Genomic DNA, 26,722 nt, shown 5'->3' with positions numbered 1-26,722 from the left:
CAGGTCGGGGAGGTGGTACCAGGTTTTGTCCTTCTGTGTTCCATTGCCCCATAAGATCTAACATGCCCCACGGTGCTAATTTGAATAGTGACTAGGTCCTTTGAATATTCTTTTTCTCTTTTTTGGAGTGCTTTTTTTTCGTAACCTTTCAATGACCTTTTAAAAATTGAGCTTCTTATCATTTCCTTGTTGATTTAAAAGAGTCCTTTATATATTCCAGTAAGAGTCATTTTGGGTGTGTACGTGAATATATACATTCCTAAATGTATTATATCCATTACATGTGGGGTTGTCTCAAATGTTCTCTTAGTACTTGTATCTCATGAGAAGCAAAGTCTTTAGTTGTCAGAAGTTCGATTTGTTAATAATTCCCATTGTGTGTCCTGGTTGAAAAGTCTTTGTCAAGCCTAAAGATAGTCTCCCCTGTTTTCTTCTAGGAGTTCTGTGGTTGTGTCTTTCACGGTTGGCTCTCTGACTGTCTCTGTGTGGTGAGACGTGACTGTTGAGATTTGTTTCTTGTCCGCAAGGCTGGTGGGGTAGGTTCAGGTTCACTACAGCATTGTTTGTGTGTGCTGTATGTCTTAGTTAGGGTCTCTGTTGCTATGCAGAGACACCATGACCTCAGCAACTCTTATAAAGGATAACATTTAACTGGGGCTGGCTTACAGTTTCAGAGGTTTAGTCCATTATCTTCATGGTGGGACATGGCAGCGTGCAGGCAGACATGGTGCTGGAGAAGGAGCTCAGAGTTCTACATCTTAATCCATAGGCAGCAGGACGTGAACTGTGTTCCACACGGGGTGTAGTTTGAGCATAGGAGAACTCAAAGCCCGCCCCCACTGTGACACACTTCCTCCAACAAGGCCACACCTACTCCAATAAGGCCACGCCTCCTAGTAGTGCCGCTCCCTATAGGGGCCCTTTTCGTTCAAACCACCACACTATATATCTACCAAGCCTTTTTGTATACAAAGATATTTGTATCTAGTCATTTTTGTTAACAACCAAAAGCTAGAAATGGATGAAAGGACCATCTACAAGAGAACAGACAGATTGACACATAATTAAACAATGGAATTTTAAGCAACCATAAAGGAACAGGCTCAGGAGTGTGGCCCAGTGGTAGAGAGCCTATCTGGCATACTCCTTGGGTTCCATCTCCAACACATGCGCACACAGATGCCGACAGGGGGCTTTAGTATATGGCACTGCATCTCAGGTTTTCAAACCTGGCAGGTAGCCTCCCTCTTCCACAGATGGAAGCAATGCTATCTGATCCTCCAGGCATTTCTTCTGCTGGGCTAGCTCCCACGGAACACCGACTCCCCCCACCAGGAGCTGCACACCCCCTGGTCTGTTCTCCTTTTGATCCTTGTTTCTCAAGCTGCGTTCCTCGGGAGCTTCGTTAGGACCCTTCCAAGGAGATGCACTTAGGCCCAATTCCTAGGACTCCAGTGATAGTTAATTGTTCCTAGATGGAAGTCAGCACTACTGTTTTCCTCCTGTGGCCTGGATCCGACCACCTTAGGTCATGTGGGGCAAAGGGACACAGGAACACAAAACCTGGCACCATCTACCCCACTGACTCTGGCTGAATTCGTTCTTCCTCCTGCTTGGGGCCCAGGGGGCCTTTCCCTATTAAAAGGGACTTTCACTGTTGCCTTTATTTTGAAGTGTTTTGTGGAAAATTAAAAGAAGAATGTGTGCCAAGCAAGATCTGAGCCAGCAGCCCAGAAAACACTGTGTTTTCTTCCAAGCCTGGCCAGAGCAGGCTGGAATCGACCCAGCACTCCCCAGGCTCCTCTGCCTGCACTTATTCTCTGGGTGGCTCAATTCCTTTTAAGACACAAATTGATTGGGATAATTTCAGCTATAACTACAATTGCCATGGAAGGGAGGGCGTATTCAGGCTGGGGACTCCTACAATGACTGTGAACCATCGAGTTACTGTAAAATGACCAGAAAATGGATTCAAAATTGAAGCCACAAATAATGTAATTACTGCAGTGTATGCACAGGACTGCCAGGACAAGGTTGGCTGCTGCCCTGGGAACATCTGGAAGTAAGGCTGCTGTTGCTGCTGCTGCTGCTGCTGTGACAACCTCTGTCCTGGGCTTTGTTGGTAGCAGAGTTCTTCCATCCTAGAAGAGTCTTAGAGAGTGGAAGAAACACGGGGGGACTAGAAAACAGGTGTAGAGAGGGGACAAGGGGGAAAAAAGAAGTGGAAGTCGGCCAGGAATGAGCCCAGGTAGGGTCCAGATCCTGCACCTTTGGGAGAATGGAGTCTAGCGTGACATTACCATCATCTGTCACCACCACAATTACTGTCGTCCCTATCCATGCTACCTCCATCCCTACCGCTACTGCCATCATATCCATCGTTGCTATGACAGCATCGTCATCACCACCAGTCTTGTCAACATCAACATAATCCCTCCTTCGGTCCTCAACACCATCATTTCCCTGACAACAGCATCTTTAGCAGCAGCAGCATCCCATGGGTACAGTGTTCCACAGAAGCCCATTTTTATTTCCTTTTCTCACTCCTCTCACATCTCTTGCCATCTCTTCTGGCTTCATCTCCGTGACTAAGATGCCACAACATCTTTATCACCAGCAATGTCCTCCACACCAGCATCAGCATCTCAGCAAGGTCGTCTGCATTGCACACCTTGTGTCTGTTCTACTGTCTCCTGTCTCAGTCACACATGATGCTCAGCCCTTGGTCCAGGATAGGAGCACCACATATAAGGCTGGCCATTGTGAGGATGGAAGGGATGTTAAATCCTTGGTTGCCTGTTTCAAGGTCAGAGAAAAGTGCTTTTGTGGGGGTTGGGGCAAGGGAATGACACAAGTTTGGTTTTGTTTGTTTGTTTGTTTGTTTGGTGTTTTTTTTTTCTTTTTTGTCTGTTTTTGGTTTTGTTTGGTTTTCAAGACAGGATTTCTCCGTAGTTTTGGAACCTGTCCTGGATCTAGCTCTTGTAGATCAGGCTGGCCTTGAATTCGCAGAGACCCCCCCACCCCCGTCTCTGACTCCCGAGTGCTGGGATTAAAGGCGTGCGCCACCACCACCCGGCTTCAGTCAAGATTTTAGCCTGAACACCCTAGCAGGAATGTCCAGTCTTTTAAAAATTATCACATCTGGTGTGTGTGTGTGTGCGTGCGCATGCATGTGCGTGCACACACGCACACACTCATTGATGCACACACACATACTTGTGCACACATGTGCGTGAAAGAGAATGGATGGACTGGGACTGGTGCAGCCATCAAGGTAGGAAGGGAAGACAGAATGTTTAACAATGTGTCAGCTTTCCCAATGGTTCAGTATTTAATCTTGAAGGCCTCCTTTCATGAATTTTTAAATAAAGTTTCTATGGGGAATGGAGCTTAGGGGGTGTGGGGGACCCGGAGCTGCTGTTGGGGGCGAGGCCATGATGGCTTCCCTAATAGGACCTGCAGATGCAGAGACATCCCCAGGCAGGGGATCCTAAACTGTCTAAGAGTAGAGAACTTGAACTGAGCACAAGCGAGCGAGTTTGCATATATCCATTTCTCTCTGCTCTTTAGTGGATGTGATGTGACTAGCTGTTTGAAGCCACTGCCCTGACTTCCCCACCAAGATGGACTGTTGCTTGGAACTGTGGACTAAAATAAGCCTATTCTCTCCTAAGTTGCTTTTAGGCTATTTTATCCCAGCCACAGAAATGAAGGTGGAACACAGGTCTGAGAGGCATCTTAAACATCCAGATGGTATCACCAAAAGAGAAGGGAGAGGTTCATGTCAGATCTTAGGGAGCAGGCCAGGACTGAAGGCAGAAGTTGGAGTCCCCAGTCAGTATATGTTTGCTTTCCTATTTGTCTGAAAGCTGGGATGCCACCTACAAAGGCATCATGGTTATATAGCATGCCTATAGGGTAAGGCTCTCCACAGCTGGGTTCACAATTGTTCCGTCTTACCTCTCTGGTGTTAGATAGAGGAGAGACTGTTACAACCCCATTGCTCAGATGTGGAAACTGAGACTTCATGAGTTGTCCCCTTCTCCTCCAGATTGCCTCTGGATCTTTTCCTCGTGTGTTTATGGAATTGTCAAAATCACTGCCACTCCCTGTGTGCATGGCCCCTCACTGACCCCTGATTCCCCCTCCACTCTGTTTCAGCCTGTGACCAGCTGGCACTGGGTGTAGTAGCCATCTTCGGGCCCTCACAGGGCTCCTGCACCAATGCTGTTCAGTCCATCTGCAACGCCTTGGAGGTGCCCCACATCCAACTGCGCTGGAAGCACCATCCCCTGGACAACAAGGATACCTTCTACGTGAACCTGTACCCTGACTATGCCTCTCTCAGCCACGCCATCCTCGACTTGGTCCAGTCCCTCAAGTGGCGGTCAGCTACCGTGGTCTATGACGACAGCACAGGTGGGTGGTTAGGCCTGTGGAGCCCCAAGATTAGGGCTGTCTGTTTGTCTAGCATCGCTACCTCTGAGGAGAAGGTCACATCTTACCCAAGACACCAACAGAAGCCAGTTACGCTGACACTTTTCCCTAGGGTCTCTCACACCCATGCACGCCAACCTCACAAATACCTTATTCAACTCTAGCCTGGATCACACCCGACTCTCCCCTCCCCAGCATGCCTGCATCATCTTCTGCAGCTGAGTGCTGAGATCTGTGATTGACACTCGCCACGCATTGCCCCGTGCTCATACTCCGATGGCCACCCATCACTGGCCTGCGCTCCTATACCTGTACCCTGCCACCTGCAGGAGGCGTGTCCCCATATATTCGCCACATCCGTTAACAGCTGACTTGCTGCGTGGCCTGGTGTGCAGGGTGTTTGTGCTGTGTGTAAATCCCTGCTCTCCTGCCTGCTGGCTAGGCTGCTGCCGTTCCGTGCCTTCACCTCCTCGTGGGGAGGCTCCAGATCAAGAGGGAAGAGTATATATAGAAACCTGGTTCTCAGTGCAGGGGAGGTTAGCTCCTGATCATCCTGACACCTGCGCCCAGCAGCACCCTTCCCCCGTTTCTTTGCCTACTCTCAGGCACCCTTGTTCATGCCCCGCTGTGCTCAGATACCAGCTTCCTCCCTCCTTAGGTGACTGCTGACCCCAGCCAATGCCAGGTCCATAGAAATGAGCTCTGGGCTTGGGTCTCTTCCTCCAGTGAGGAGGAAGGAAAAGCCTGGGCTCCGAGTTTCAGCTGAGGCTGGACGCCCCTGGGGCAGAGGTGCCCTTCCTGCACTCTTGCCTTGCCCAGCTGGAATCACATCAACATTCATTTGTCTGCAGAGGGCTTGCTTAGCCCCGTCCTGCCCAGCCACCCAACTCTATCATGGTGCTCACCTTCCAGAACCCTCTCAAGATAGTGGGTGACCCTTTACTTCCCAAGTCCCAGACCCCTTGGTATAGGCCTAGAGCAGAGAGACACTGAGGGCTCCAGCAAACATTCTGGATCTTTCCTTTGGACCTTGTGATCTGTGACAAGTCTGCAGCTATCGTCTTGGCAAAGTGTGTGTTATGGGTGAGCAGAGAGAGGGTCAGGAGGGGAGGGGAAAAAAGAACGCCTGCCAGACCCTGCCTTCAGCTTCAGCTTCCCTTAGGAGGTTCGCTCTCTGGAGACAGAGCAGGCATTCCTCCTGATGAGCGCACAGGAGAGACCACTGTGTGCACCATGAGTGAGCAGCACCGGGAGAGCCTCATTTAATTCCACAAGTCTCTCTGTGACTCTGTGGGGTGGTAAATCAGACACAAGGCAACAAGCAGATACGGCAAGGTAACAGACCTCACCCACTGTCAACAGCCAGTATCACAGCCCGCACCCTCCCGCGGGCCTGTCTGAGCCCAAGGCCACGACTATTAGCTAGCATGGAGCTGGGTCCCCTTTCTTTCCAAAGACTTGAATCTCAAGACAATTCTTAATCCAGCCTCTTCTGCGACAGTGACCTTGGCGAGTCATTTAACCCACCTGGCCTGGCTCTCCCCACGTGTGTGGAGAGGTGGAGCATCCAGCCTTGAGAAGCCCTCTGGCTCTCAGCTACCTGCTTTCCATGTCAGCTCTTGATTGCTTCCAAATGGGGGGCGGGAATGGCAGGATGGGAGGCCGCAGACAAGGGGATCGGGATGCTGTTTATCCGTCTCAGAGTTCTGTAAACAGCTACTGTGCTTCATGTTACCAGCAGTCCTTAAAAGCCATCCGTGAGATCCCAGCATGAGGCTCTGTCCCCATGGGACACTCCATGGTGCTCTGTCCCCTCTAGCGGCTCTGCAACTTGGTGGTCCTACCTTTCTAAACCAGTGATTCTCAACCTTCCCAATGCTGCTGCCCTTTAATACAGTTCCTCATGTGGTGGTCATTTCCCCCAACCATACAATTATTTTTCTTGCTACTTCATAACTGTAATTTTGCTACTGTTATGAATTGTAATTTAAATATCTGATATTTGAGCTATCTGATATATGACCCCTGTGGGGGGGGGTCATGGCCCACAGGTTAAGGCTTCTGTAAAAACATCTGTCTGTGATGTGAGCCCATTTCTGCTTCCAGATTTCTGCCTCTGGGACTCAGCACAAGGCTTGGTACAATGTGGACATTTTTAAAGCATTGGTTAAACTGACTTGGGGTGAGTTGAAAATCATGTTGACTTAAACTCAGATGCCAGCTTCACCCCTACTTAGGTGACTGCTGACCCCAGCCAATGCCAGGTCCATAGAAATGAGCTCTGGGCTTGAGTCTCTTCCTCCAGTGAGGAGGAAGGAAAAGCCTGGGCTCCAAGTTTCAGCTGAGGCTTTCAGGAAAGGACATAAGGGTTCAGGAATGAAGAAACCCCTACCCTATCTTTTGAGAAGTTAATCATATTCTAGGAGCGCAGGTGCCTGGCTATGGGGCACTGGTAATTCTTGGCCGTCAGAACTGAGAATCAAGTCACAAAGACAGGTAGTCAGAGTTTCAGGTACCTGGGTGGAAGAGAGAGTTTGGTGGCCTTGGCTAACGTGTGCTGTTTTACCAGAAGAGGACAGAGATTTGCCCTGGGCTTGAAGATAGAGAAACAGAAGGACAGAATAGGGCATGTCGTGGGCATAACAGGCGGAGGGAGCAATGTAAGCAGAGGAGAGGCGATGGGGCAGGGTGGGCAGTGTTATGGAGCTGCCAGCCAGGCCAGGAAGAGGATTGAGTGTGGAGTGTGAGCAGGGCAAGGGAGACAGACGGGATTCGCCTGGCTGTGCAGGTCTGACATGCAGCCTCAGGCTTCAGATTTTCTGTTGTGTGTAACAGAGCCCTGCCGGGTGCTGTCGAGCGTAGCCTTGGAATAATGAAAGCCGGGTTTCAGTAGACGCCCCCGAGAGCCGAATGTGAGAAGGTTTGGAAGGAAAGCAGAAAGCTGGGGGACTGGATGGTCCCCATAGGAACAAAGGAAGCTAGACATCATATCAAGGGGTTGCCTGGAAGAGAACTTTGGAGCAGAATGGAAGAGACTAAACAGTATGGGCAGAATGACTGGAGTGTCACAGGAACGTGGGCAGAGCGGATCCCGGCTTGAACCATTGTTCAGGGGTGCAGGCCTCCAGGCTGGGATCTGCCAGGATGGTAGGCACCATGCTAGTGGGACTGCTTGGAGCTGATGCTTAAGTCTGTAGCTTCCTGTCTTTGAGCCCTAGGTCCACCCACAAATCCATGTAGCTTGATCCTTGGCTCTGACGGCCTGGGATTGCCAGTGACCTCCAGACAGTACCATTCTCCCCACTTCTATTTTGTACAAGATGCTAGAAATCAAACCCATGGCCTTGTGTATTCTAGGCCAGCGCTTTACCACTGAGATACACTCCCAGCACCCCGATTCTCCTATAATCTGATTAACCATTCCAAAAATATGTAATAACCACGCCTTCTTTTCTTCACCTTCCTGGTGCCTGATGTACTCTTTGTTGAAATATTTCATTAATGTTTAATTCACTTTGATTTTCATCTTGTCTCATTTTAGTTCAGTTTAAAAGGTACTTATAGTGGAGGCAATGAGGATAGGGTTTGGTCAAGAAAACAGTGGGTCCTAGGATTCAGATCTGCATTGAACAGTAATATAGTGTTGAAAATTGGTTACGGGAAGCCATACTTCTCTAAGACACTCACCAGGCTGGGCCACCACCCGATGGGAAGCACAGTGTATTTAACAGGCTCTGACTGTGTATGACAGGGCTATGTCCAGTAGCACGTTTTCGCTGACGGGACGACCCAATTCAAATCAACACAAGTAACTGCCATTTAGTTTTCTTGTGGGTAGACGTTATGAGCTGGGCCTTCCTCGGTGTCATTTAGCAGCTCGACAGGGTCAGAGTGCTGTGTGGCTATTGTTACACCCTCTTGACCTTCCCTTCCTGGGCCCAGTAGTGTGGCTGCAGCTCCAGACAACACCAGATGCTGACACTCCATGCAGGAAAGAGACAAAGGAATTTGTCTTAGTGTGACTCATAACCCTCATCAACCTTCTAGAAGGCAGTATTCTACAGTTCATGGAGCCTATGCCTACTACTCCTAGGCACTGTCAAAGGGAAGTAAGGTTGACACTGACTGACTCCTAACAGCCATGAGGACTGGCACATTGCCACACTCCTTTTGGCATGCCAGCCGAGGATGCATCTGTTAGCTCTTTCTATAATAAGCTGTGTAACAAACCACCCCCCAAAATCCGGTGACCTAAAACAACAAACATTGCTTTAGCTCCTGAGCCCACCGGGTCAGTGGCTTACGGGGCCCAGTCAGCTGCTTCTTTGATTTCAGCTGGCTTGCCTGCCTGCCTGCTGGTAGCTCTAGGCTGCCCTTGGCTCTCTTCCATGTGTTTCTGTCCTCCAGCAGGCTAACCCAGCCATTGTTGTCCTAACTATGGCCAAGAAGCAAGAGAATCAGCCAGTGTGGAGTTCCATCATGCTTATTAATATCCTGCCGAACAAACCAAATGACAGTGTAGAGCCCGGTAGGCGGGCATTGCCCAGCTCCGTGCAAAGGGTATGAATCTAGGGAGGGGTGAGGAGTTTGGCTTATCCTTTTCACAGCGGTAGCCTCAAGGAGAGTGGCTGTGCAGGAGGTGACCTTTGAGCTGTGCCATGTTTCCACCTTCCTAATCCAATCTGTGCACAAACTCCTGCCAGGGCTGAAAGGAAAAGATTGAGGGAGGAGGAACGTCTTAGGATGGAGAAAAAGGTCTCTGCCTAGAAGGCAAAACACCGCTCCTCCAAAGCTGATCCTCTTTGTGGCGTGGTTCAGAATTAAGGGAGGTCCCTTCACCTCTGTGGCCCTCCAACTCCTTATCTGTTCCACCAGCATGAAGGTGCCTGTTCTGCATGCCTGCCAGGATCCAGAGATGGTTAAACAATGCTACGAGCACAGAAGTGCTTCGTAAGTGAAAAACGCCATCCCGACCGCCGTGATTCTGTGCAGATATTCTGGGAGGGATTGATTAAGGAGCCAGGCAAAGGAAAGCTCGGTCTCAGGCAAACATAGACAGCCCGGTCCAGAAGGAGCCTCAGTCTCTTTGGGGACTACACTGATGGGAAGAGAGTCTGACATTTGCTGCTGGAGAATGTGGGTCGTTGTGCATTACACGGGGTGTTGTGCTTGGCTGACAAGGCAGCCCTGGTGGCTTCCACTCCAGCATCCATCCTGTCCCCATCATCATGATCTGGGTCTCCAGAGCCCACAGGCCTGCTAATGCTGGACAGGAGTCAGAAAAACAAGTGGGCAGGAATGAGGTGGACTTAGAGGGCCTTCAGTAACAGATATAAGAGACCAGCAGTAGCAGTGGAAGAACCCAGAATGCCTGGAGAAGATGGAGTTTTGGGTGTGACAGGGGTAGCTTGTGGCTCCTCGTTTGCTGAAGTCTGCTGCTTCCTTCCCCTCCTTTATCTACTGTGGTGTGGGGATCTCAGAGGCCTATTTAAAGCAGCGTTCTTCTACCTGTGTATCCAGAACCCATGAAAGCTTTGGAGCCCTTTGGGAAGTTTGGTTACAGCCTCTCGGGCACAGGAGGCTGATGGAAGCAAACACCCAGGAATGGGAGAACTAGATAGACTGACTCTGGTTACTGGGGGTTGCTTTGGAAACTGGGATTCCATTAGAAAGATCCTAGAGTTGAATGATAGAGTAGAGAGATGCTGTCCAGATAGGAAACACTGCAATAGGTGACCATGAAGTTTATTTCAGTGCACGTGAGCTTAAGAAACAGGCACGTGCTTGCGTGTGTGTGTGTGTGTGTGTGTGTGTGTGTGTGTGTGTGTTTAGAATCAACATTTTGTTGTTTGTTTTTTTGAGACAGGATTTCTCTGTGTAGCTCTGGCACTAGCTAGCTCTGTAGACAACGCTGACCTCGAGCTCACAAGTGCTAGGATCAAAGGCGTGCACCACCACCGCCCGAGCTCACAAGTGCTAGGATCAAAGGCGTGCACCACCACTGCCCGGGCTCCTGTGTATGTGGTTCTTATTGGTAGCCTTTTACTCAGATTTTGGAGGACAGCATCAGTTTGCAGTACTGTTTGACCCAGAGGTTAAAATAGGTACCACTGGGATATGTTTCCTCCCCTTTTCATCTTCTCTGCTGTTCTCTGATGTCTGCCCCAGTGGATCCTATCTTTGGTTATATGTGATGACCCCCTCCTTGCTTGCATAAAAAGGGTTGTTTCTTACCTGCCACTAATTAATCACAGAACCCCTGTGCTCCTATTCCCAGTGAATGTGCTGATTGGTCAGGTTGGAGCCATGCACTTTGTTCCCTGAGCTGGGGTGGATCCTTCCTGGGTATATGAACGTGGGGTGGGGAGGAGGTGCTTCCCCAAGGAGAGTTGCAATAAGTGAGCCGGACAGAAGGTGGGTGTGTGAACCTGTGCAGCTGCTGAGCCCGAGCTGAGGGCACAATGCAGGAAGGGAGCGTGCACCTCCGGCTCAGGCCTCCTTCAGTGGGCTTGGCTTGGGGCAGTGGAGAGCGTCTAGCAGCCTCCCTCCCAGAATCCACAGAGGAGTCAGCAAGAATGGTGCTTGAAATAGGGAAGGAAATGAACTTAATTAGACCTAAGCAAGCCATTTGTCTCCAGGAAGTGGCATTCCGTTTTCCGTGGAAGTCCCCAGATTAAGTGGTTTTACAAAATGCCAAGGAGGAGGATAGATTTTTCAGTGTGGGGAGAAGAAAACAGTAAGTCAATCCAATTACAGGAATGTTGTTTGAGTACTCCCTAAGTGTCACGGCCCTGGGCCAGGTGCTCTGGGGCGCTAGTCGTGGCAGAATGAGGAGGGGATGGGGTAGGCAGAGGAGACTATGGGAAGAGCCCTCTAAGCTGGTGTGGATATGGGGGGTGGTAAGAGTAGGGAACCCTTTCTGAACAGAGAAAACAAGGAATGCTCGTGGAGGTATCCAAGTAGATGCCTGCAATGTTTGATGCATGCATGTACATGCGTGTCTTCTGTGTCCTGGGCCCCCCCAGGTCTCATCCGGCTGCAGGAACTCATCATGGCCCCATCTAGGTACAACATTCGCCTGAAGATCCGCCAGCTCCCCATCGACTCGGATGACTCACGCCCCTTACTCAAGGAGATGAAGCGGGGCCGGGAGTTCCGCATCATCTTCGATTGCAGCCACACCATGGCAGCCCAGATCCTCAAGCAGGTGGGTGAGCGCTATCCAAGCTGAGGGGTTAGGGTGGCCTGTCATGGCTCTACCTCCTTTATTCCAGGTACAGAACTTGACGACCTCAGTGAGCATCCTAGCTGTCTCTCTGGCTGCCTGTGTGACCTTGGGGACCACTACGACTCTGCCTCAGTAGCACCAGCAGTACGATGGTTCCTTCACTCCAGCTGTGTTAAAGATGTATAATCGGCCCCATGGCACGTCTTAGTATTCAGAGTGCCCCAGCATAAACACCACCTGCTAGCCCCCCTCCACCAGGCTGCCAGGAGGCCTGAGAACTGCCCTGGTGGAGTGTGCAGGGTGCACAGAGGGCCTCAGCTGCTCAGCACAGTCCCCAGACGCTTCGCTGCCTCTCCCAGTGCCTAGGGCTGGGAGGTTGCTCTTTAGACAATCTGCTGGGCTTTACAATGAAGGAGGAAGAGGAGATGGTTCTCCAGCCTGGATGGTCCTCCATTCCCAAACAGGACTCATGCTGGCAATGAAAGCCAAGCTCCGCCAGCCACTTATGAAAGTAACCACAGCTGCGCATGGTGGCGTATGCCTTTAATACCAGCACTCTGGGGGCAGAGGCAGGCAGATCTCTGAGTTTGAAACCAGCCTGGTCTATGAAGTGAGTTCTAGTATAGCCTGAGCTACAGAGAGAAACTGTCTCAAGAAGGAGGGAAAGGAGGGAAGGAGGGAGGCAGGCAGGCAGGCAAGCACAAAAGAGCATACCACCTACTCCAGGCCACCAGAGTGAAACAAAACCCAGACATTTGATCCAAGCCTATGCTTTATGTAAAAGGCCATTAGTTATTCCTTCAAATGTTCTGGTGACTGGAGGGACTTTGACACTTGGTCAAGAAAAACACAAGTGTCAAAGACACAAGGTGATGCGAGTCTTTCAAGAAAAGGGGTTAGCAAGCAGGGTCTAGGACATTTTTAAAGCCCTGAGGGGCTCAACCACCACCCTTCATTTGGAGTACCCATCCTGACTGGCAGCCTCCATATCTGTGCCCTACAAAGGAAGCAGAGACAAGAGGGTCATGGCTTAAGGTCAGCCTGGGCTACATAGTGATGTGTGGTGTTAGGAGAGAGACAGAGACTATCTGAGGCCTGGAGATATTGCTCAGTCGGTAGAGTACTTACTTATAATACACAAGACCCCAGGTTCAGTCCCCTGTACTACATAAGCCATGTGTGGCGTGACACATGTCTGTAGTCTCAGCAGTAAGGACGTAGAGACAAGAGCATCAGAAATTCAACGCCATCCTTAGCCATCCTGCAAGTCCAAGGTCAGTTTGGGATACAGGCAAATATTCCTGCCTAGGGGGAAGATATTTTCCTGTTGTCCTGCCTCTAACCCTTCCATGTTACATGAGGAAGTCATCACCATCATTACCACCTCCTTCGCTGTGGGCAGAGTTCATCCGTATCTCTCCTGAAACAACTCTGGGGGTGTCGGTGAGACAGGACGGCAGAAATGGGAGTTCTGGTGTTGGGTCTGGAGAGGCTCTAGGGTCCCCGTGGGGGATACCTGCGCAAAAATCCTGTAACCTACGCTGTCCTAGGACGTCCCCTCTCTTCCCTGCAAGTGTGACAGAATGACACTCAGAGGATTGGTTGTCAGAGAGTCACTCAGCAGGTATTTGTCCTTCCTCATTGACCCTGGAAGCCGGGGATTATTATTACAGCCTTGACAGGTGAAGAGACCAAAGCTGAAGGAAAGGCAGCCAGCCTGAGGTCATCCAACTAGGAATTCAGATTAATCCCGGGGCTGGCTGCCTGCAAAACATCTAGAGTTACAGATGAGGACCCTGGGCTGAGCTAAAAGTGGATTAAAGGGGGTTGAGGCCTTTCCCGGCTGCTTGGCCTCCTCCTAGCCCTCCCAGCGTGATCGCGGTGACAGAGAACACGCGGCAGTTCAAGGTCTATTTGACCCTGTGACATTTTCCTCCAGAGCCCGTGGTGGGCCCTGCTTTCTGAGGAACTCTGTAGAAAATGCATTACAGTCATTAGTGTTATAGATTACAGGCTTCTAATAAAACACACAAGATACATCACAGAGAGACCTCGTGCGGCTCTGCACTAAGAATCCCAGAGGAGCCTGTGGTATGTCTTGTGGCCTGATGGGATCAGGGAAGCATGGAGGTTTCATTGCTCCTGGGGGACACTCTTGCTAAGGACATTCCCCTCGAGCCTGGCTGACTGGGAGAGCCCCGCCATGTAGAGCCAGGCTCTTGAGGCTGCTCAAGCTTCTGTCAGGATGTCTGAGTGAGAGGCCCCGAGACACTGACTGAAAACCCAGAGAGCTGGGCATCTCCCTGCTGCCCTGCAGAACTGGGGACTTTTGGGAGAATGTGGCCCCAAATCCCAGCCTGGAAACTCCTGCAGGTGATTTGGTTACACACCGCAGTGGGAAACTGCTGCAGTCTGTCAGCCGATCTACATCTTAATCCCAAGGTCTCAGTGGATACCCCGCCCCTGGCAAGTGAAGGGCTGCCAGAGTGTCCCGTGAGCCCGGCTAACACTCTGCTTCCCTGCAGGCCATGGCCATGGGCATGATGACGGAGTACTACCACTTCATCTTCACCACGCTGGTAATGTACCGCTGGGTCCTGGGAGGAGGGGTGGGACCTCCCTGAATGAAGGGGCCTGGGCCAGCCTGCTGGGGACAGGGCCCTAGCTGGAGCAGACCCAAACCTTCTTAAGGCTGTAGATGGCACTCCAGGTGAGGCCAGCATGATATCTCTGTGATCTGCCCACTTTTGAAGAGTCATGGGCATGGTCTCTGGAGCCAGAATGGTGAACAAGCCCTCTGCTGACTAGTGTGGGAACCCTGAGTAAGTCACCAGACCTCCTGTGCCTCAGTTTCTTCCTCTGCAAAATGGACTTCTACCTCTTTGGGAGGCCTAGTAATCTGATCGGGCCCAGGGGTGAGCGCAGAACTTGGTTGGTTTAGCGCTAGGAAGAGTGGCCATTAGCACTCTTTAGACTGCCCTCCCATCCACACCTGTCAAATGTCTCCCGTCACACCTGGATGACCACCTTGGATCCTGCACCATCCATTCTGAAGTCAGCCCCTTGCTGTCACTGGGGCCAGCCCACCTGTTGGCTCCAGATGAGTCCTGTCCAAACTCTGAGAACATGTAGGGCCATTTAAACCCATTAGAATAATTAGTTGTGATCTGAGATCAGCGGAATCATGGTGTCCTGTGCCAAAGAGGGCACCACTGCTGAGCAGCCTGGCCATGGCTCCAGCCGCACCCTGCCCTTCCCCATTCAGGGACCTGTAGCCCCACCCCTGCAGCCATACAATCCTCTAGATGATTTCTTCATTTGTAGAGCTCCAGTCCCCCATCTTTACCCAGCATCTTGGCTAAGCCTGAGACCTTCCAATCTGTTTTCCTCTATATATCTGTCTCTGATACAGCTGACCTTTGATCTCAGGCGGACAGCCATAGGTCACAGCACAAGCAGATGTTAGGAGTTGTATAGCTGGTAACAGGTGGAAAGTTTGAGGCAGACTTTCTCAAAAAAGCAGGTGCTTGAGTTAGGCCGTGACAGCTCACTAGGAGCTCACGAACAGATGGGGGAGACAGGAAGGGTATTCTGCATAAAAGCAACTACGTGAGCAAAGGCCAAGAGGCAGGTTAGCTCTTGAGGGATGTGTTGGAGTTGGCTCGCGCTCGAGTTGGAGAATCAGCCATGTTCTCACAGATCCATGCTGTATTCTTAGCTTGCAATCAGTCACGTGAGCACTTATACCACAACCGTGGTCCCCTGCTGTCAGCATGGGGTTGTCACCAGCACGGGGTAGTCGCCAGCACACCCTGATTGTCACACAGCTTCCATTCACAACACCCCGTGCCCATGAAGAGCTCAGGACCCATCGTGCCGAATATAAATCAAACCTGGGCCCCTGATGAAAATGCGGTGGAGAGACAGGGACCCTGAGGACTGGGGGCTGAGACCGGGCACCTTCTCCCTAAGGGTTAACCTCACCCCAGTCTCTGTCTGCCATTCTGTGTCCTAGAAAGTCACCAGGAGCTTAGGGCAAGGTGCTCAATCGCTGGCAGCATTCTGGGCCAAGACTAGAGATAGCAACGCCTTGGCCCCAATGTCTTCTGCAGTAATGCCATTTTCCATGGAGGCCAAGGTCAAAGGTCTCAGCAACCGCGTTCTAACATCCCAGACCTCTCCTCCAGCCCCACACAGTGCCCGTTTGTACTATACCTGGCTTCCTTGATGTGACTGTTCATCTTTTCATTTACCCATCCACGAATGCTGAGATCCCTGGCTCAGAGCTGGGAGGATGCACAGAGACGGACCCGACACAAAGCTCACACACAGGCTCTGAGACTTCCTTCTGTAAGCAAGGCTGTCTGTCTGTAATGCCCATGGAGTGCCTGACCCGCAGCAGGTGCTCGGTGACGCCCGAGTGGGAGATGAGTGGATCCACGTGATTGGTACTCAGCATCCCTTGCCACAGGCAGTTAAGACCATGGACTCCGGTGTGTCTGATTAGGATTAAGATAGTTCATTGTTTCAGATGAAGGAGTGGGAGATGGCTCAGGGGTTAAGAGCACTTGATGCTCGAGCATGGGAACTGAGTTCCAATATCCAGAACCCACATTAAAAAGCTGGGTGTGGCAGTGGCTGTGGCAGGTGGGGGCAGAAGGTCCCTGTGGCTTCCTGACCTCCAGCCTGGTTCCAAGTTCAGTGAAAGACCAAGCGCCAAAGGTAGAGATAATAGAGCAGGTCACCCAACATCTTCCTCTGGTCTCTGCACAAACGTGTGTACACACCACATATATACCACTCATACACACTCACACTCACACACCAGCACCACCACAAAGATGCCTCACTTCCTTAAACAAGATACCTCCTTCTTTTTGCTTCATGCCTGTATCTATAAAGCGATGGCAATAACCGTGTTACTTGATAGGGCCAGTGTTCAAAGCATTGACAGTGGCGAGGGCTAGAACAACACTTGGTACTTACTATCATGTAAGTGTCAAAATAAACCCATGAAGCCCCTCCTGCTTTTGTTTCCTGTGTGCCCTCCTCCATCCCTCAAACAAGCATCTGTAGGAAATGTGACTCTCCCGTTTCCCCCCCACAAAAAAAATGGAAACTGAGTCTCAGAGAGGTGACTCGGCAACAAGCAGACGGCAGGCATTCGTCCAGCACCAGCTTTCCAGCTGCCAAGCGCTCTGCCGACAACTGTCGCCACAGTGTCCCTGGCCTTCTCCAGCAGATAGACTTTTCGTGATGCCTGGCCATAATGGTCCAGCGCGGTGATTGACACTAATGGGGTAAACAGAGCCTTCACAAATCCCAGCAGCGCCCACACTTTTGTCATTTGCCTGCGTCCTCTGATTTTCCCTCCGAGGCCACAAGGGGAAGTGTGTTTTCTGCTCCACACCAAGAGAGATGGCATGACTCGCCCCGAGTCCCACCACATCAGTGATACTGGCGTAGGCTCCCACTCCGGCTCTTGCCTGTGGCTGCTCCGGAGCGCTGTTCTTCCTTCTGCCGCTTTCAGAGGTATAGGAGACTCTTCCAGGAAGATGAGGCCTCCGTAATGCAAATAGCTTCATGGCGGAATATGTTCGGGTGTCCTCCAGGTCAATCCCAGTAGCCCCCACGTGTCAGAGCATCCCCTGAGCCTCCCTCAGTCCTCTTCCCTGGCCACAGCCTGTTGCCAGCTTCAGGCGCTTCCTTCCAGCCCTGTTGGCTCAGGGCTCTGCCTCGTGACTCTCTCTTTCATGCCCATTGGTCAGTGGTGGCTGTATTGGGAAGGGGAAGGGCATTTGGCATTTGTCTTAGGAAAGGCACATCATCAACCCTTCCTCTCAAAAAATTTCTCCAAAGTCGCTTCTCCCATGCAGAAGACGTTTTAATTACCCCAGCTGCCATTATCGGTGTCAGCCAGCTTTGAGCCATTCCCAGATAACCCTGTGCTAATCAGCCCCAGCTGAGCCCCTGGTGCATGTCATGTGTAGGTAAGAGCCTGGAGGTGGGAAAAAAAGAGAATTATAATAAATTAATAGATAAGCAATCACAATTAATGCCACTTCCCGGCAATAACAGTTACATCATGGGAAAGATATTTTCATCTGTCGTTCCTTGAGGCCATGTTTTCCGAGCCTCGGCTTCTTCCCATTCAGACCCATGGGGTGCTAATGAATTAGTCTATTATGTTATGCTGAATGTTTCTAAAAGGTCCCCAGTCGACACTGAATTCAGTGTGTCAACATTTGGCATCGGAAATGCAACTTTTTGCCAAGCTGCAAAGTTGCCCACAGTTCACCGTGTTGAGCACTTAGGGTCTTGGCCCAGGGCAGTTTGAACAGAAAAACAGTAACAGGAGCTGGAAAAAGAGGCCTCTTCACCAGCTCCTCGCTGTCACTGCCGTCTCGTCACATGGATGGGGGTATTCAGCATCGCTAGCCCTCGGAGGCTTTGCAGGACAGCCCAGACCAGAGAATGCCGCGAAGGAAAGTGACTCCAGCCTTGCTGCCCAGGAGAACCCGCTATGATCTCAATTAGAATGTCCCCTGAGCAGCTCAGCTCATGCCTTGGATACTTGTTCCATAGCTGGGGACAGTATTCTTGGAGACTCTAGGACCTTTTCTAGGAGGTGGAGCAGGCTGCTAGAAACAGGTACTTCAAAGTCATACCCAGCCCCTGGTTCTAGCCATCCTTTCTGCTTCTGGGTCTACCATGGTGTAAACAGTTGTTGAAAGACACTCCCACCTCTGTGATGTCGACTGCTTTTCCGTCCATTCTCCTGACTGGGATGGGATGGGGCTGCCTGAAACCATGAATTGAAATAAACCTTTCTTCCCTCGATTTTGTCACAGCTATAGGGGGGAAAAAGCAACTAGCAAGCCCTCCCCGGCTGTGGCTGTCTTGTCAGATCAATGCTGCAGCTAGGGACCAGGGAGGGCAGCTTCAATAGCACACAATCCTCCCTACCACAGCAGAAACACCATCCTTCACACTGAATTAGGTTGGCTTCGGGGCCCAGGGCTGGGTAAAGTAAGTCAGAGGCCCTGGGAAGGCTACCGTGTTAGCATCTACCACGTCTTAGACGAAGGCTGAGCCCTATGTCGAGAAGGGTGAGGATGGCGACCATCGGTGCATGGTCCCAGCAGCTCAGCTCCGGCCCCAAACTTGCATACACCACTGCAAAGTAAAATCGGCCTAGCTCGCCAGACCTTTCTGGAAAGGTCTCTGAGGCCTGGATCTTGAAGCAAACAACCATTGGGGCTCCTCTTCCTTCCCAGGCAATTCACCAAGCTATTCCCAACTTACCTCCTCACAGAGAGCTTGCTCTGAAGGGGAGGTAAATACTTAAACACCCAGGAAGTTACTAGCCAGACTGATGGTTCTTCCCACAACAGGAATCAGAATGCCCATAGAGCCAGACCTTAACTGTTGCTGCCTGCAAAGGTGAATGCCTGAAAATCCCAGCATCAGAGCTGGATCTCTGATAGACCTTGTGTGTATGTAAAGAAACAACCGGGGGGGGGGCCTTTAGGGAAGCAGTGATGCTTGTCTGAATCTAAGAGAGTGGCTCACAGGCACTGTGAGCTCCATGTGTCTGGTGACTGGGGTGTCTACAACATGTCTGACTTAGGTTGAGAAGCTAGGGTAGTTAGGACAAGGCAGAGGTAGTTCAGTCTTCTTGAAGTGAAAACTGGGGATGGGTACAGGAAAACGGGATACAGGAGTAGTTTCTGATCTATGCTAAGGAGTTCATACTTTTTTTTTTATGTGACAGAATACCATAGTCTGTGTGAGCCACAAACAATAAGACTTTCTCTAGCTCACAGTTCTTTGAACTGGGAAGTCCAGGAACATGGTGCTGACCTCTCGTGAGGACCTTTAGACTTCATCATAGTATGGTGAATGAGTCATTGAACATGGAACCAGGAACTTGGTTTTTAGAAGCAAGCCTCCCTCTCTCATGTAACCCACTGCCTCTGGAAGCATTGCTAAGGGCAGAGATTTTGTGACTTAATTACCTCTTCTGCAAGTCACCCCCAACCCAGGGCTCTTTCCTCACCTATAAAATGAGAAAGGAAGTTACTGTGAAAGCTAAAATAGTACGATGGTCCCCACACTCACTCTCCACTGAGGTCGGTACCATTCAGACACTCTGACCACCTTAGTGTGAACTCCCTTCCCTACAGCCTCCTGCTCTTACCCAGCGTCCTCCCCATCCTAAACACTGACCTGGAAGCGGGTCCACATAGTGAGTTGTTCCGTGAGGGTCATAATATTCACAAGGGGATGGCTCCAGGACCTCCTTGGATGGTAACTTCCGTAGATGCCCGACCTGGTCAGGGTTTCTATTGCTGCTGTGAAACACTCTGGCCAAAAGCGACTTGGGGAGAAGCTTACACTTCCACATCCAGCCCAATGTGGAAAGAAGTCATGGCAAGGACTCAAACAGGGCCGGAACTTAGGCAGAGGACAGAAAGGAGTGCTACTTACTGGCTTGTTTTCTCAAGACATACTCCGTCTGCTTTCTTATACACCCCCGGACTACCTGCCAAAGGGCGGCCTCACTTGCTGTGAGCTGGGCCCTCCCACATCAGTCATTAATCCTGACAATACCTCATAGAGTTACCTACAGGCCAATCTTAGGGAGGCATTTTCTCAATTGTGGTTCTTTCTTCTCAGATAATTCTAGCTTGTGTCAAGTTGACATCAAACTAGCCAGCACAATGCTCAAGCCTCTTGTATACAATTGCATTGTATTTACATATTGCTAATACATGCTCTTATCTCCCTTAAGTCAACTCCAGATAACTTACAGTACCCAGTGTGATGTAAATGCTGTGTAGTGCATGATTTTGTTGAGGAATTGTGGGGAGAAAGAAAGTCTTCATGTTCAGTATAGATGGGCAATTAAAATAAATTACACACACACACACACACACAGTCGGTTGAATTCATAGATGCACAGTCTTAGAAGACTGGACGTATTTGTTTGGGCAGGTTTAGATGAGACTTGCCTGGACTCCAAGCCCTCCTCTTCTCTGCAAAGGGGACATGACTGCACACAGTGCCTTTCAGAAAGGGTCCACCTGGGAATGCAGGAAGGGCAGGAGTTTAGCACCAAGGAGTGTCGTGAAGCCCGCAGGATGCCCAAGCATTGCATCAGATCTGCTCTATGGGCTCCAGTCTGTGCCCTTTTTTATTACCTAAGGCCGGCACCAGGGTGGGGTAGAGGTGGGGTGGGCTTCTGGTTCAAGGTAGAAGGCGACTCGGTGAGGATAAGTGGGAAGGTACAGAAAAAGGACTTGGTTTCCCCAGTCCTGGCTTGCAGCCAGCCTAACGTTGTCCACGTTATTTATTTTTGAAAATCAAAGTAGCAGTCTGAAGTGTAGATCTGAACGTGTTTCTAAGTCTGGAGGGAACAGTCCTGTGGCGAAGCAGGGTATTTGAGGAATGGGGCAAGTAGCAGGGCCTTAACGGGGAGGGGACATAGAGTGGAACAGCCGGGTTCCACACAAAATAGATTAATCTCCTGCAAGGCAATAAAACTTCAGCCGTAGGGATGACCTTTTGTGCTGAACACAAATCTCATGTTAAGCAGAAGTTTGGGCATTAACAGCAGTTCCTGACCCAGCGGAGTTAAGAAGCCCCCAGTGATCCGTAAGCAGCCATTCCCTGTATTGAAAGCACATGATGTTTCTCTGGTGTCTCCTTGAGTTTGGAGGCATTTTGAACCTGCGGTGCTCTGCTCGGCTCCTATGAAGGCTAACTACCCCCTCCATACACTGTCTTCTCTACTAAAGGGCAGCTGGCTATTTCCACTGCCTTACCTCTTGGCTCCTTGCCTCACCAACCCATTGGCCTGAGCTGGGGTTGCAAAAGAGGCCAGGGCTGGTTGGGCTTTAATATCCTGTTCTCCTGGGCTGTCAGCCAAGGCCTGCCCATCCACCAGGCTGCGTGGGACCTGGCCATGGAGAGTCCTCTAGACAACTATCCTAGGAGGCAGCGTGAAAAGGCCCTGCCTGGGACTTCCGGAAGAGTCAGGAGAGAAGGTAGTGGATTTCTTGGGTCCCCATTTGGACCCCTCTGTGAAAGGAAAACAAAATACTCTGGTCTTTCTGCCTCCTTCAGTGTCACTTGAAGATGCCCAGGCCCAGCACCCTTCATCCTCCCAAAGTGGGAGGGTTCTTCTGGGTCCTGTAAAATGATCCCCATTTTGTAGACAAAGAAACAGGGTGACAGCGCCCTTAGTCAGCATGTAAGGGTCAGTATCAGAGACCCAAGGGGTGGCCTCTGCTCAGTCTGTCTGTGGGTACTCCAGCCAACTTTCATTCAGAGGGCTCTTCAGGGAGCCAGAGCTCAGGCCCAGGGGTGCCCAGGTCCGGAGGATGAGGGAGGGGGATGGGGCCAGCCCTTGACCTCATCAGGCTCTCTCTCTTCAGGATCTCTACGCTCTCGACCTGGAGCCCTACCGCTACTCGGGGGTGAACCTGACCGGGTTCCGCATCCTCAACGTGGACAACCCCCATGTCTCAGCCATCGTGGAGAAGTGGTCCATGGAGCGGCTCCAGGCGGCTCCCCGGGCAGAATCTGGCCTGCTGGATGGAGTGATGATGGTACCGTGGGCAGACGGGTGGATGGGCGCCAGGGGCTCTCTCCTCTCTTCCTCCCTCTCTCTCTTCGTCCCTCCCTCCCTCCCTCCTTCTTTCTCAACCCGCTTTCCTTTCTTCCTTCTCTCCTTCCTTCCATCTCCCCACACAACACGTCTTTTTGTAAGATCTGCCATATATCAGTTAGAGCCCCGGGGACAACCGTCCCACCCCAAGGGCCACCAATGATGGAGCCAGCGGATTACATAAAAAAAGAGCTAAAGACTGTGGGGACTTAGGGTGTGACTGGCAGGTGTGAGACTGAGGAGACAAGAAAGGAGTAAGAAGTGGGTGGGATTAGGTAATGGCTTGGGCAGAGGGTCCAGAGAGAGTCTGAGCTGCAGAAAAGAGCGTGGCGCTGGGGTCGCCATAGACTCATAGTGCCACTGAGGTACCACATAGGCCACTGAGATAAAAGGACAAGGCTCCCTCTGGGCCTGCGGACCTGCTCCCTCCCAGGACACCGTGAGCTTGTAGTGGTAGAGGGGCGGGTGGGGCAGGAGCCGAGGTGCAGCAGCCTCAGCCCTCAGGCAGGCCTGTGCCCTCTGCAGACCGACGCGGCCCTGCTCTACGATGCTGTCCACATCGTGTCCGTGTGCTACCAGCGAGCGCCACAGATGACCGTGAACTCCCTGCAGTGCCATCGGCATAAGGCCTGGCGCTTCGGCGGCCGATTCATGAACTTCATCAAGGAGGTGAGTCCCGTGCCCTCCCCGGGATGCCCCTGTGGCCAGCAAATAGCAGAGAGCTGGAGTGCTCAGGTGTGGGAGTCAGAGCCAGTGGTTTCTGTTGCATACAGACTCGGGCAGGTCGCTTCACATCTCTAAGCCGCAGTTTCCCCAGTGTCACAGGGGATTGAGAAGCCGGGGAGAGCAAAGGATCCTCTCTCATCACTGTCCTTGCTGCTGTCACTCTGGATGCAGGGTCTCTGGCTCCCATTTACAGACAGATGTACTCAATCCGGGCCTTGGGTGCCAGTGCACTGCAGCTGGCTAAGTGGCTTGGTGGGATGACCACCTCTCCAATCCTCAGTTCACGATTGTTGGGAAGACAGTAACACGCAGAGTCTGACCAGCATCTCGTCTCTGTTCCTAGCAAGACACGGCTAAAGGATGAGCTCAAGGCAGGGCTATCCTGGGCTACAGTGAGTGGGTGAGTGGACCATGACCAACACCAAGGGGCTCAGGTGGAGCCCTCTAGGAAGGTTCAGATTCTCTCTCTCTCTCTCTCTCTCTCTCGCTCTCTCTCTTTCTCTCTGTGCCTATGCGTGTGTGTGTGTGTGTGTGTGTGTGTGTGTGTGTGTGTGTGTGTGTGTCTGTGTGTATGTGTTCAGAGACTAGAACAGAAAGAAGCAAGCTAATTTCTTGGAGTTCCTTCATCTCCTGACAGCCATGGCTGAGGGTTGATCTCAGAGCTGTGCCCTCCCTGAGACAGCAGGTGTCAGTCACTCGAAGTTCCTTTCGGATAGTGGGTTCCAGTCAAAGGTCTGCAGCCCACACTGCTTCTGGGACCCCACATCTTCACCCCTTGCTCCTTGGAAAGCACGAGGCTCAGCCATGAATGCCCAAGGGGAGCAGATTACCCACTGCCTAGCTTAGAAAGAGAAGTCCCATTCCCCTCTGGGAGCTCTCCTACCCAGGCTGGGACGGACACTCCCGTGCCTTACAGAACTCCTTCTGCTCTCCGTAGGGCCCTGCGGGGGCAGCCAAGAGTAGCCAGGAAATGCTCCTGGTCTGTAGCTGGCCACTTCCAGAACCCAGGTACCCTGCAGAGTCCAGTCTTCCCTTTGTCCATTTCCAAGTTGCCCATCTCCCTGTCTGACTGCGTGACAGTAAATCATTTTAAAGACTTGGCATTTCTGAGAGGAGCTGGAAAATACCAGGCCGGAGTTCAGAGCGTGTGAAGCATCTTTCATTTAGCAAGGCCTGAGAGGCTGCTAAAGGGGGCGGGTGGGCAGGGAAATGTCACGGGGAGGAGCTGCCCGTGGCTTCCTGCCCTGCCCCTGCCCACCCGCCCACAGACAGGCCGCACCTGCTGGCATTTAATTCCTCTGCCACTGACAGGGAGGAAGGCCTCTTCTGTAGGAGCAAGGCAGCTGAAGGCACCTGCTGAGATTTCCCTGGGGGCCAGCAGATAGCCAGAGGGTGTGGGCTGCCACAGAGAGATGGAAGCCAGAGGGATGGGAGAGCCAGCCTGAGGGAAGCCCGGCCTCCCTGTGAAGTCATAAACAGAGCTGTTCACCTTCTCTGATGTGGTTTTTAATCTCTGTCCCCTTGGCTCCTAGCTTCCCAGGCTTTCGTGTGTGTGTGTGTGTGTGTGTGTGTGTGTGTGTGTGTGTGTGTGTGTGTGTGTAAAGACACACGCATTGTGCCTGCAACTGTACATTCATATGTGTGTAAGGACACACACATGTGTGCCTGTGATTGCGCATTTGTGTGTGTGTGTGTGTGTGTGTGTGTGTACATTTACATGGAGACAGAGGTAGATGTCAGGTATCTTCCTCTATAATTCTACCTTGGTTGGTTTTTTGAGCCTGGCTCTCACTGAACCTGGCATTCACTGTTTCGGTGGGCTAGCTGACCAGTGAGCCCTGAGATCCACTCACCTACACCCCACCCACACCCAGGCTAGGGTTCCTGATGCCTGCAAGCACACCTGACATTTTTATGTGAGCACTAGGTATCCGACTCAGTACCTCATGCTTCTGTGTCAGACATTGTACTAACTGAACTATCTCCTCGGTGCCTCGGTCCATCTTTGAACCCAGTATTCTCATCTGGGAAGTAGAGACAAAGATGAGCCCACTTTGCAAGGTCACAGTGGAAGTTCAGTGGACTCCCTAAGGGTGGGATTGTAACTCTCTGCTCTAAGTTCCCTCCTTGAGCCTGGCTGTGGCCAAAGTCCTTCTCTTCCTCCTTTGAGGACCAGCTACATTTCCAGGAGACCCTGAGGCTCCAGAACCCACAAAGGAAAAGTGATAACCCGTAACACTTGTCATGATCGTATGATCATACACACAGGCCTGGTACTGGGCACTCCACCCGCCTATTTAAGGAGCTGCCCACCAGTGGGTTGTTATATAGATTGAACCTCTTTTGTTCTGTGGCCTTCTGGGACTCCAGGATGCTGCCTCTGAGTTAGGATACCTTTTGTCCATCTACTCTTTTGGGGGCGGGCAGAGAAGTGCTTGAGACAGAACCCCAGTAAGTAGCCCAGTTTACAATCCTCCTACCTCTAACCCAACTATCATCTACCATTATTTGTGTAAGGGTACAAGGACTTCGAGTTGTCCATGAACAGGGAGACCTTCTAAGTCTTTAGGTGGGTTCCAAAGCTAAGATTCTGGGCCTAGAAACTTGAGAAGTGGTCATTTGGTGGGTGCTGGTATCCATTCCAGGGAGAGGCTAGGAGCCCAACTCAGAATAGAGGGTGAACAGGAACCTGTTATGTCCAAACCAGCACTCGGCCACATTACCAGAATTTTCAGACCTCCTGCTGTGCACACCTCTCCTCTGGGTACCTAATTCCTCCTCTCCACTCACTTCTCTGACTAAGGACCCCCCCCACACTGGCTGTTTCCCTCCTAAGACCCCAGGATGGATGGTGGGTCTTCTTCTCCCAGATGCAGAAATTTAACTGTAAAATACCCACCAACATCAGCCCCAAGGAGAAAAAAGAGGGAAGGGGTCCAAACCAAGTGATGAGGTCCTGGGACCAGGGGTCTAGCTTGGCTCTGCCTATTGTGTAGTCCAAACTTTGGGGCCCCCAATACCCTCTCCCTCCAGGTCTATAACATGGGAATCATGATCCTCATTGGGCCAACTCTCAAGGCTGCTGGGGAAGCTAAGTGACACCAGTTATGGGGTCGTGTCTTATGGCATCATCTCTCTGGCTAGGGCCGTGACTTCACTCGTGAAGGGCCTGCTACCAAGCATGAGAATCAAAGCTGAAGTTCCCAGCTCCTGCATATGAGTCTGGCACAGTGTAGATCTGTAATTCCAGTGCTGAGAAGGCAGACAGATGGGTGCATAGGCCTCCCCATATGGGTGGGAATGACTGTAGGTTTATCACCTCTTCACAGGCACAGACCATGGCCAGACTGGCCCACCCTGGCCTAGAAGATAGTCTGCAATAAGTTACACCAGCCTCTCTCTGCGTTAATGGCAGAAGTTATCCAGGGCCTGCGTTAGGCCACGTTCTCCTCTCTGCTTTTCCTGGCTTATTTCACACTCATATTTTGAAAATATGGATACCACAACTAATTCCATTTTATAGTCAAGGAAACTAAGACAGAGAGTACTCTAGGTCACAGAGATAGTGGAGCTGAACCCAGCAGTTGGACCCCAGAGTTCTCAACTGTGGCAGCAGGTTGAGGGACTTTGTAAACAGAGCCTGCTGGGCCTGTGAGCAT

The 26,722-nt window shown here is 51.3% G+C and overlaps 1 protein-coding gene across 1 annotated transcript in view; it reads left to right on the top strand.

Annotated features, from left to right (window-relative positions):
• Positions 1-26,722, top strand: part of Grik3 (glutamate ionotropic receptor kainate type subunit 3) — a 225,058-nt gene that overhangs the window by 143,457 nt on the left and 54,879 nt on the right. Inside the window, exons 3-7 of the mRNA XM_087904615.1 lie at positions 4,162-4,419; positions 11,463-11,644; positions 14,191-14,244; positions 22,105-22,278; positions 22,863-23,006. Of these exons, the coding sequence (XP_087760741.1) occupies positions 4,162-4,419; positions 11,463-11,644; positions 14,191-14,244; positions 22,105-22,278; positions 22,863-23,006 (812 nt within the window). The remainder of the gene's footprint in view (positions 1-4,161; positions 4,420-11,462; positions 11,645-14,190; positions 14,245-22,104; positions 22,279-22,862; positions 23,007-26,722) is intronic.

This window comes from Myodes glareolus, chromosome 3 (genome assembly GCF_982192425.1).
Source record: "Myodes glareolus chromosome 3, mMyoGla1.1, whole genome shotgun sequence".
Lineage (NCBI taxonomy): Eukaryota > Metazoa > Chordata > Mammalia > Rodentia > Cricetidae > Myodes > Myodes glareolus.
The sequence above is the reverse complement of the archived record's forward strand: the minus strand, read 5'-3'. Positions and strand labels throughout refer to the sequence as shown.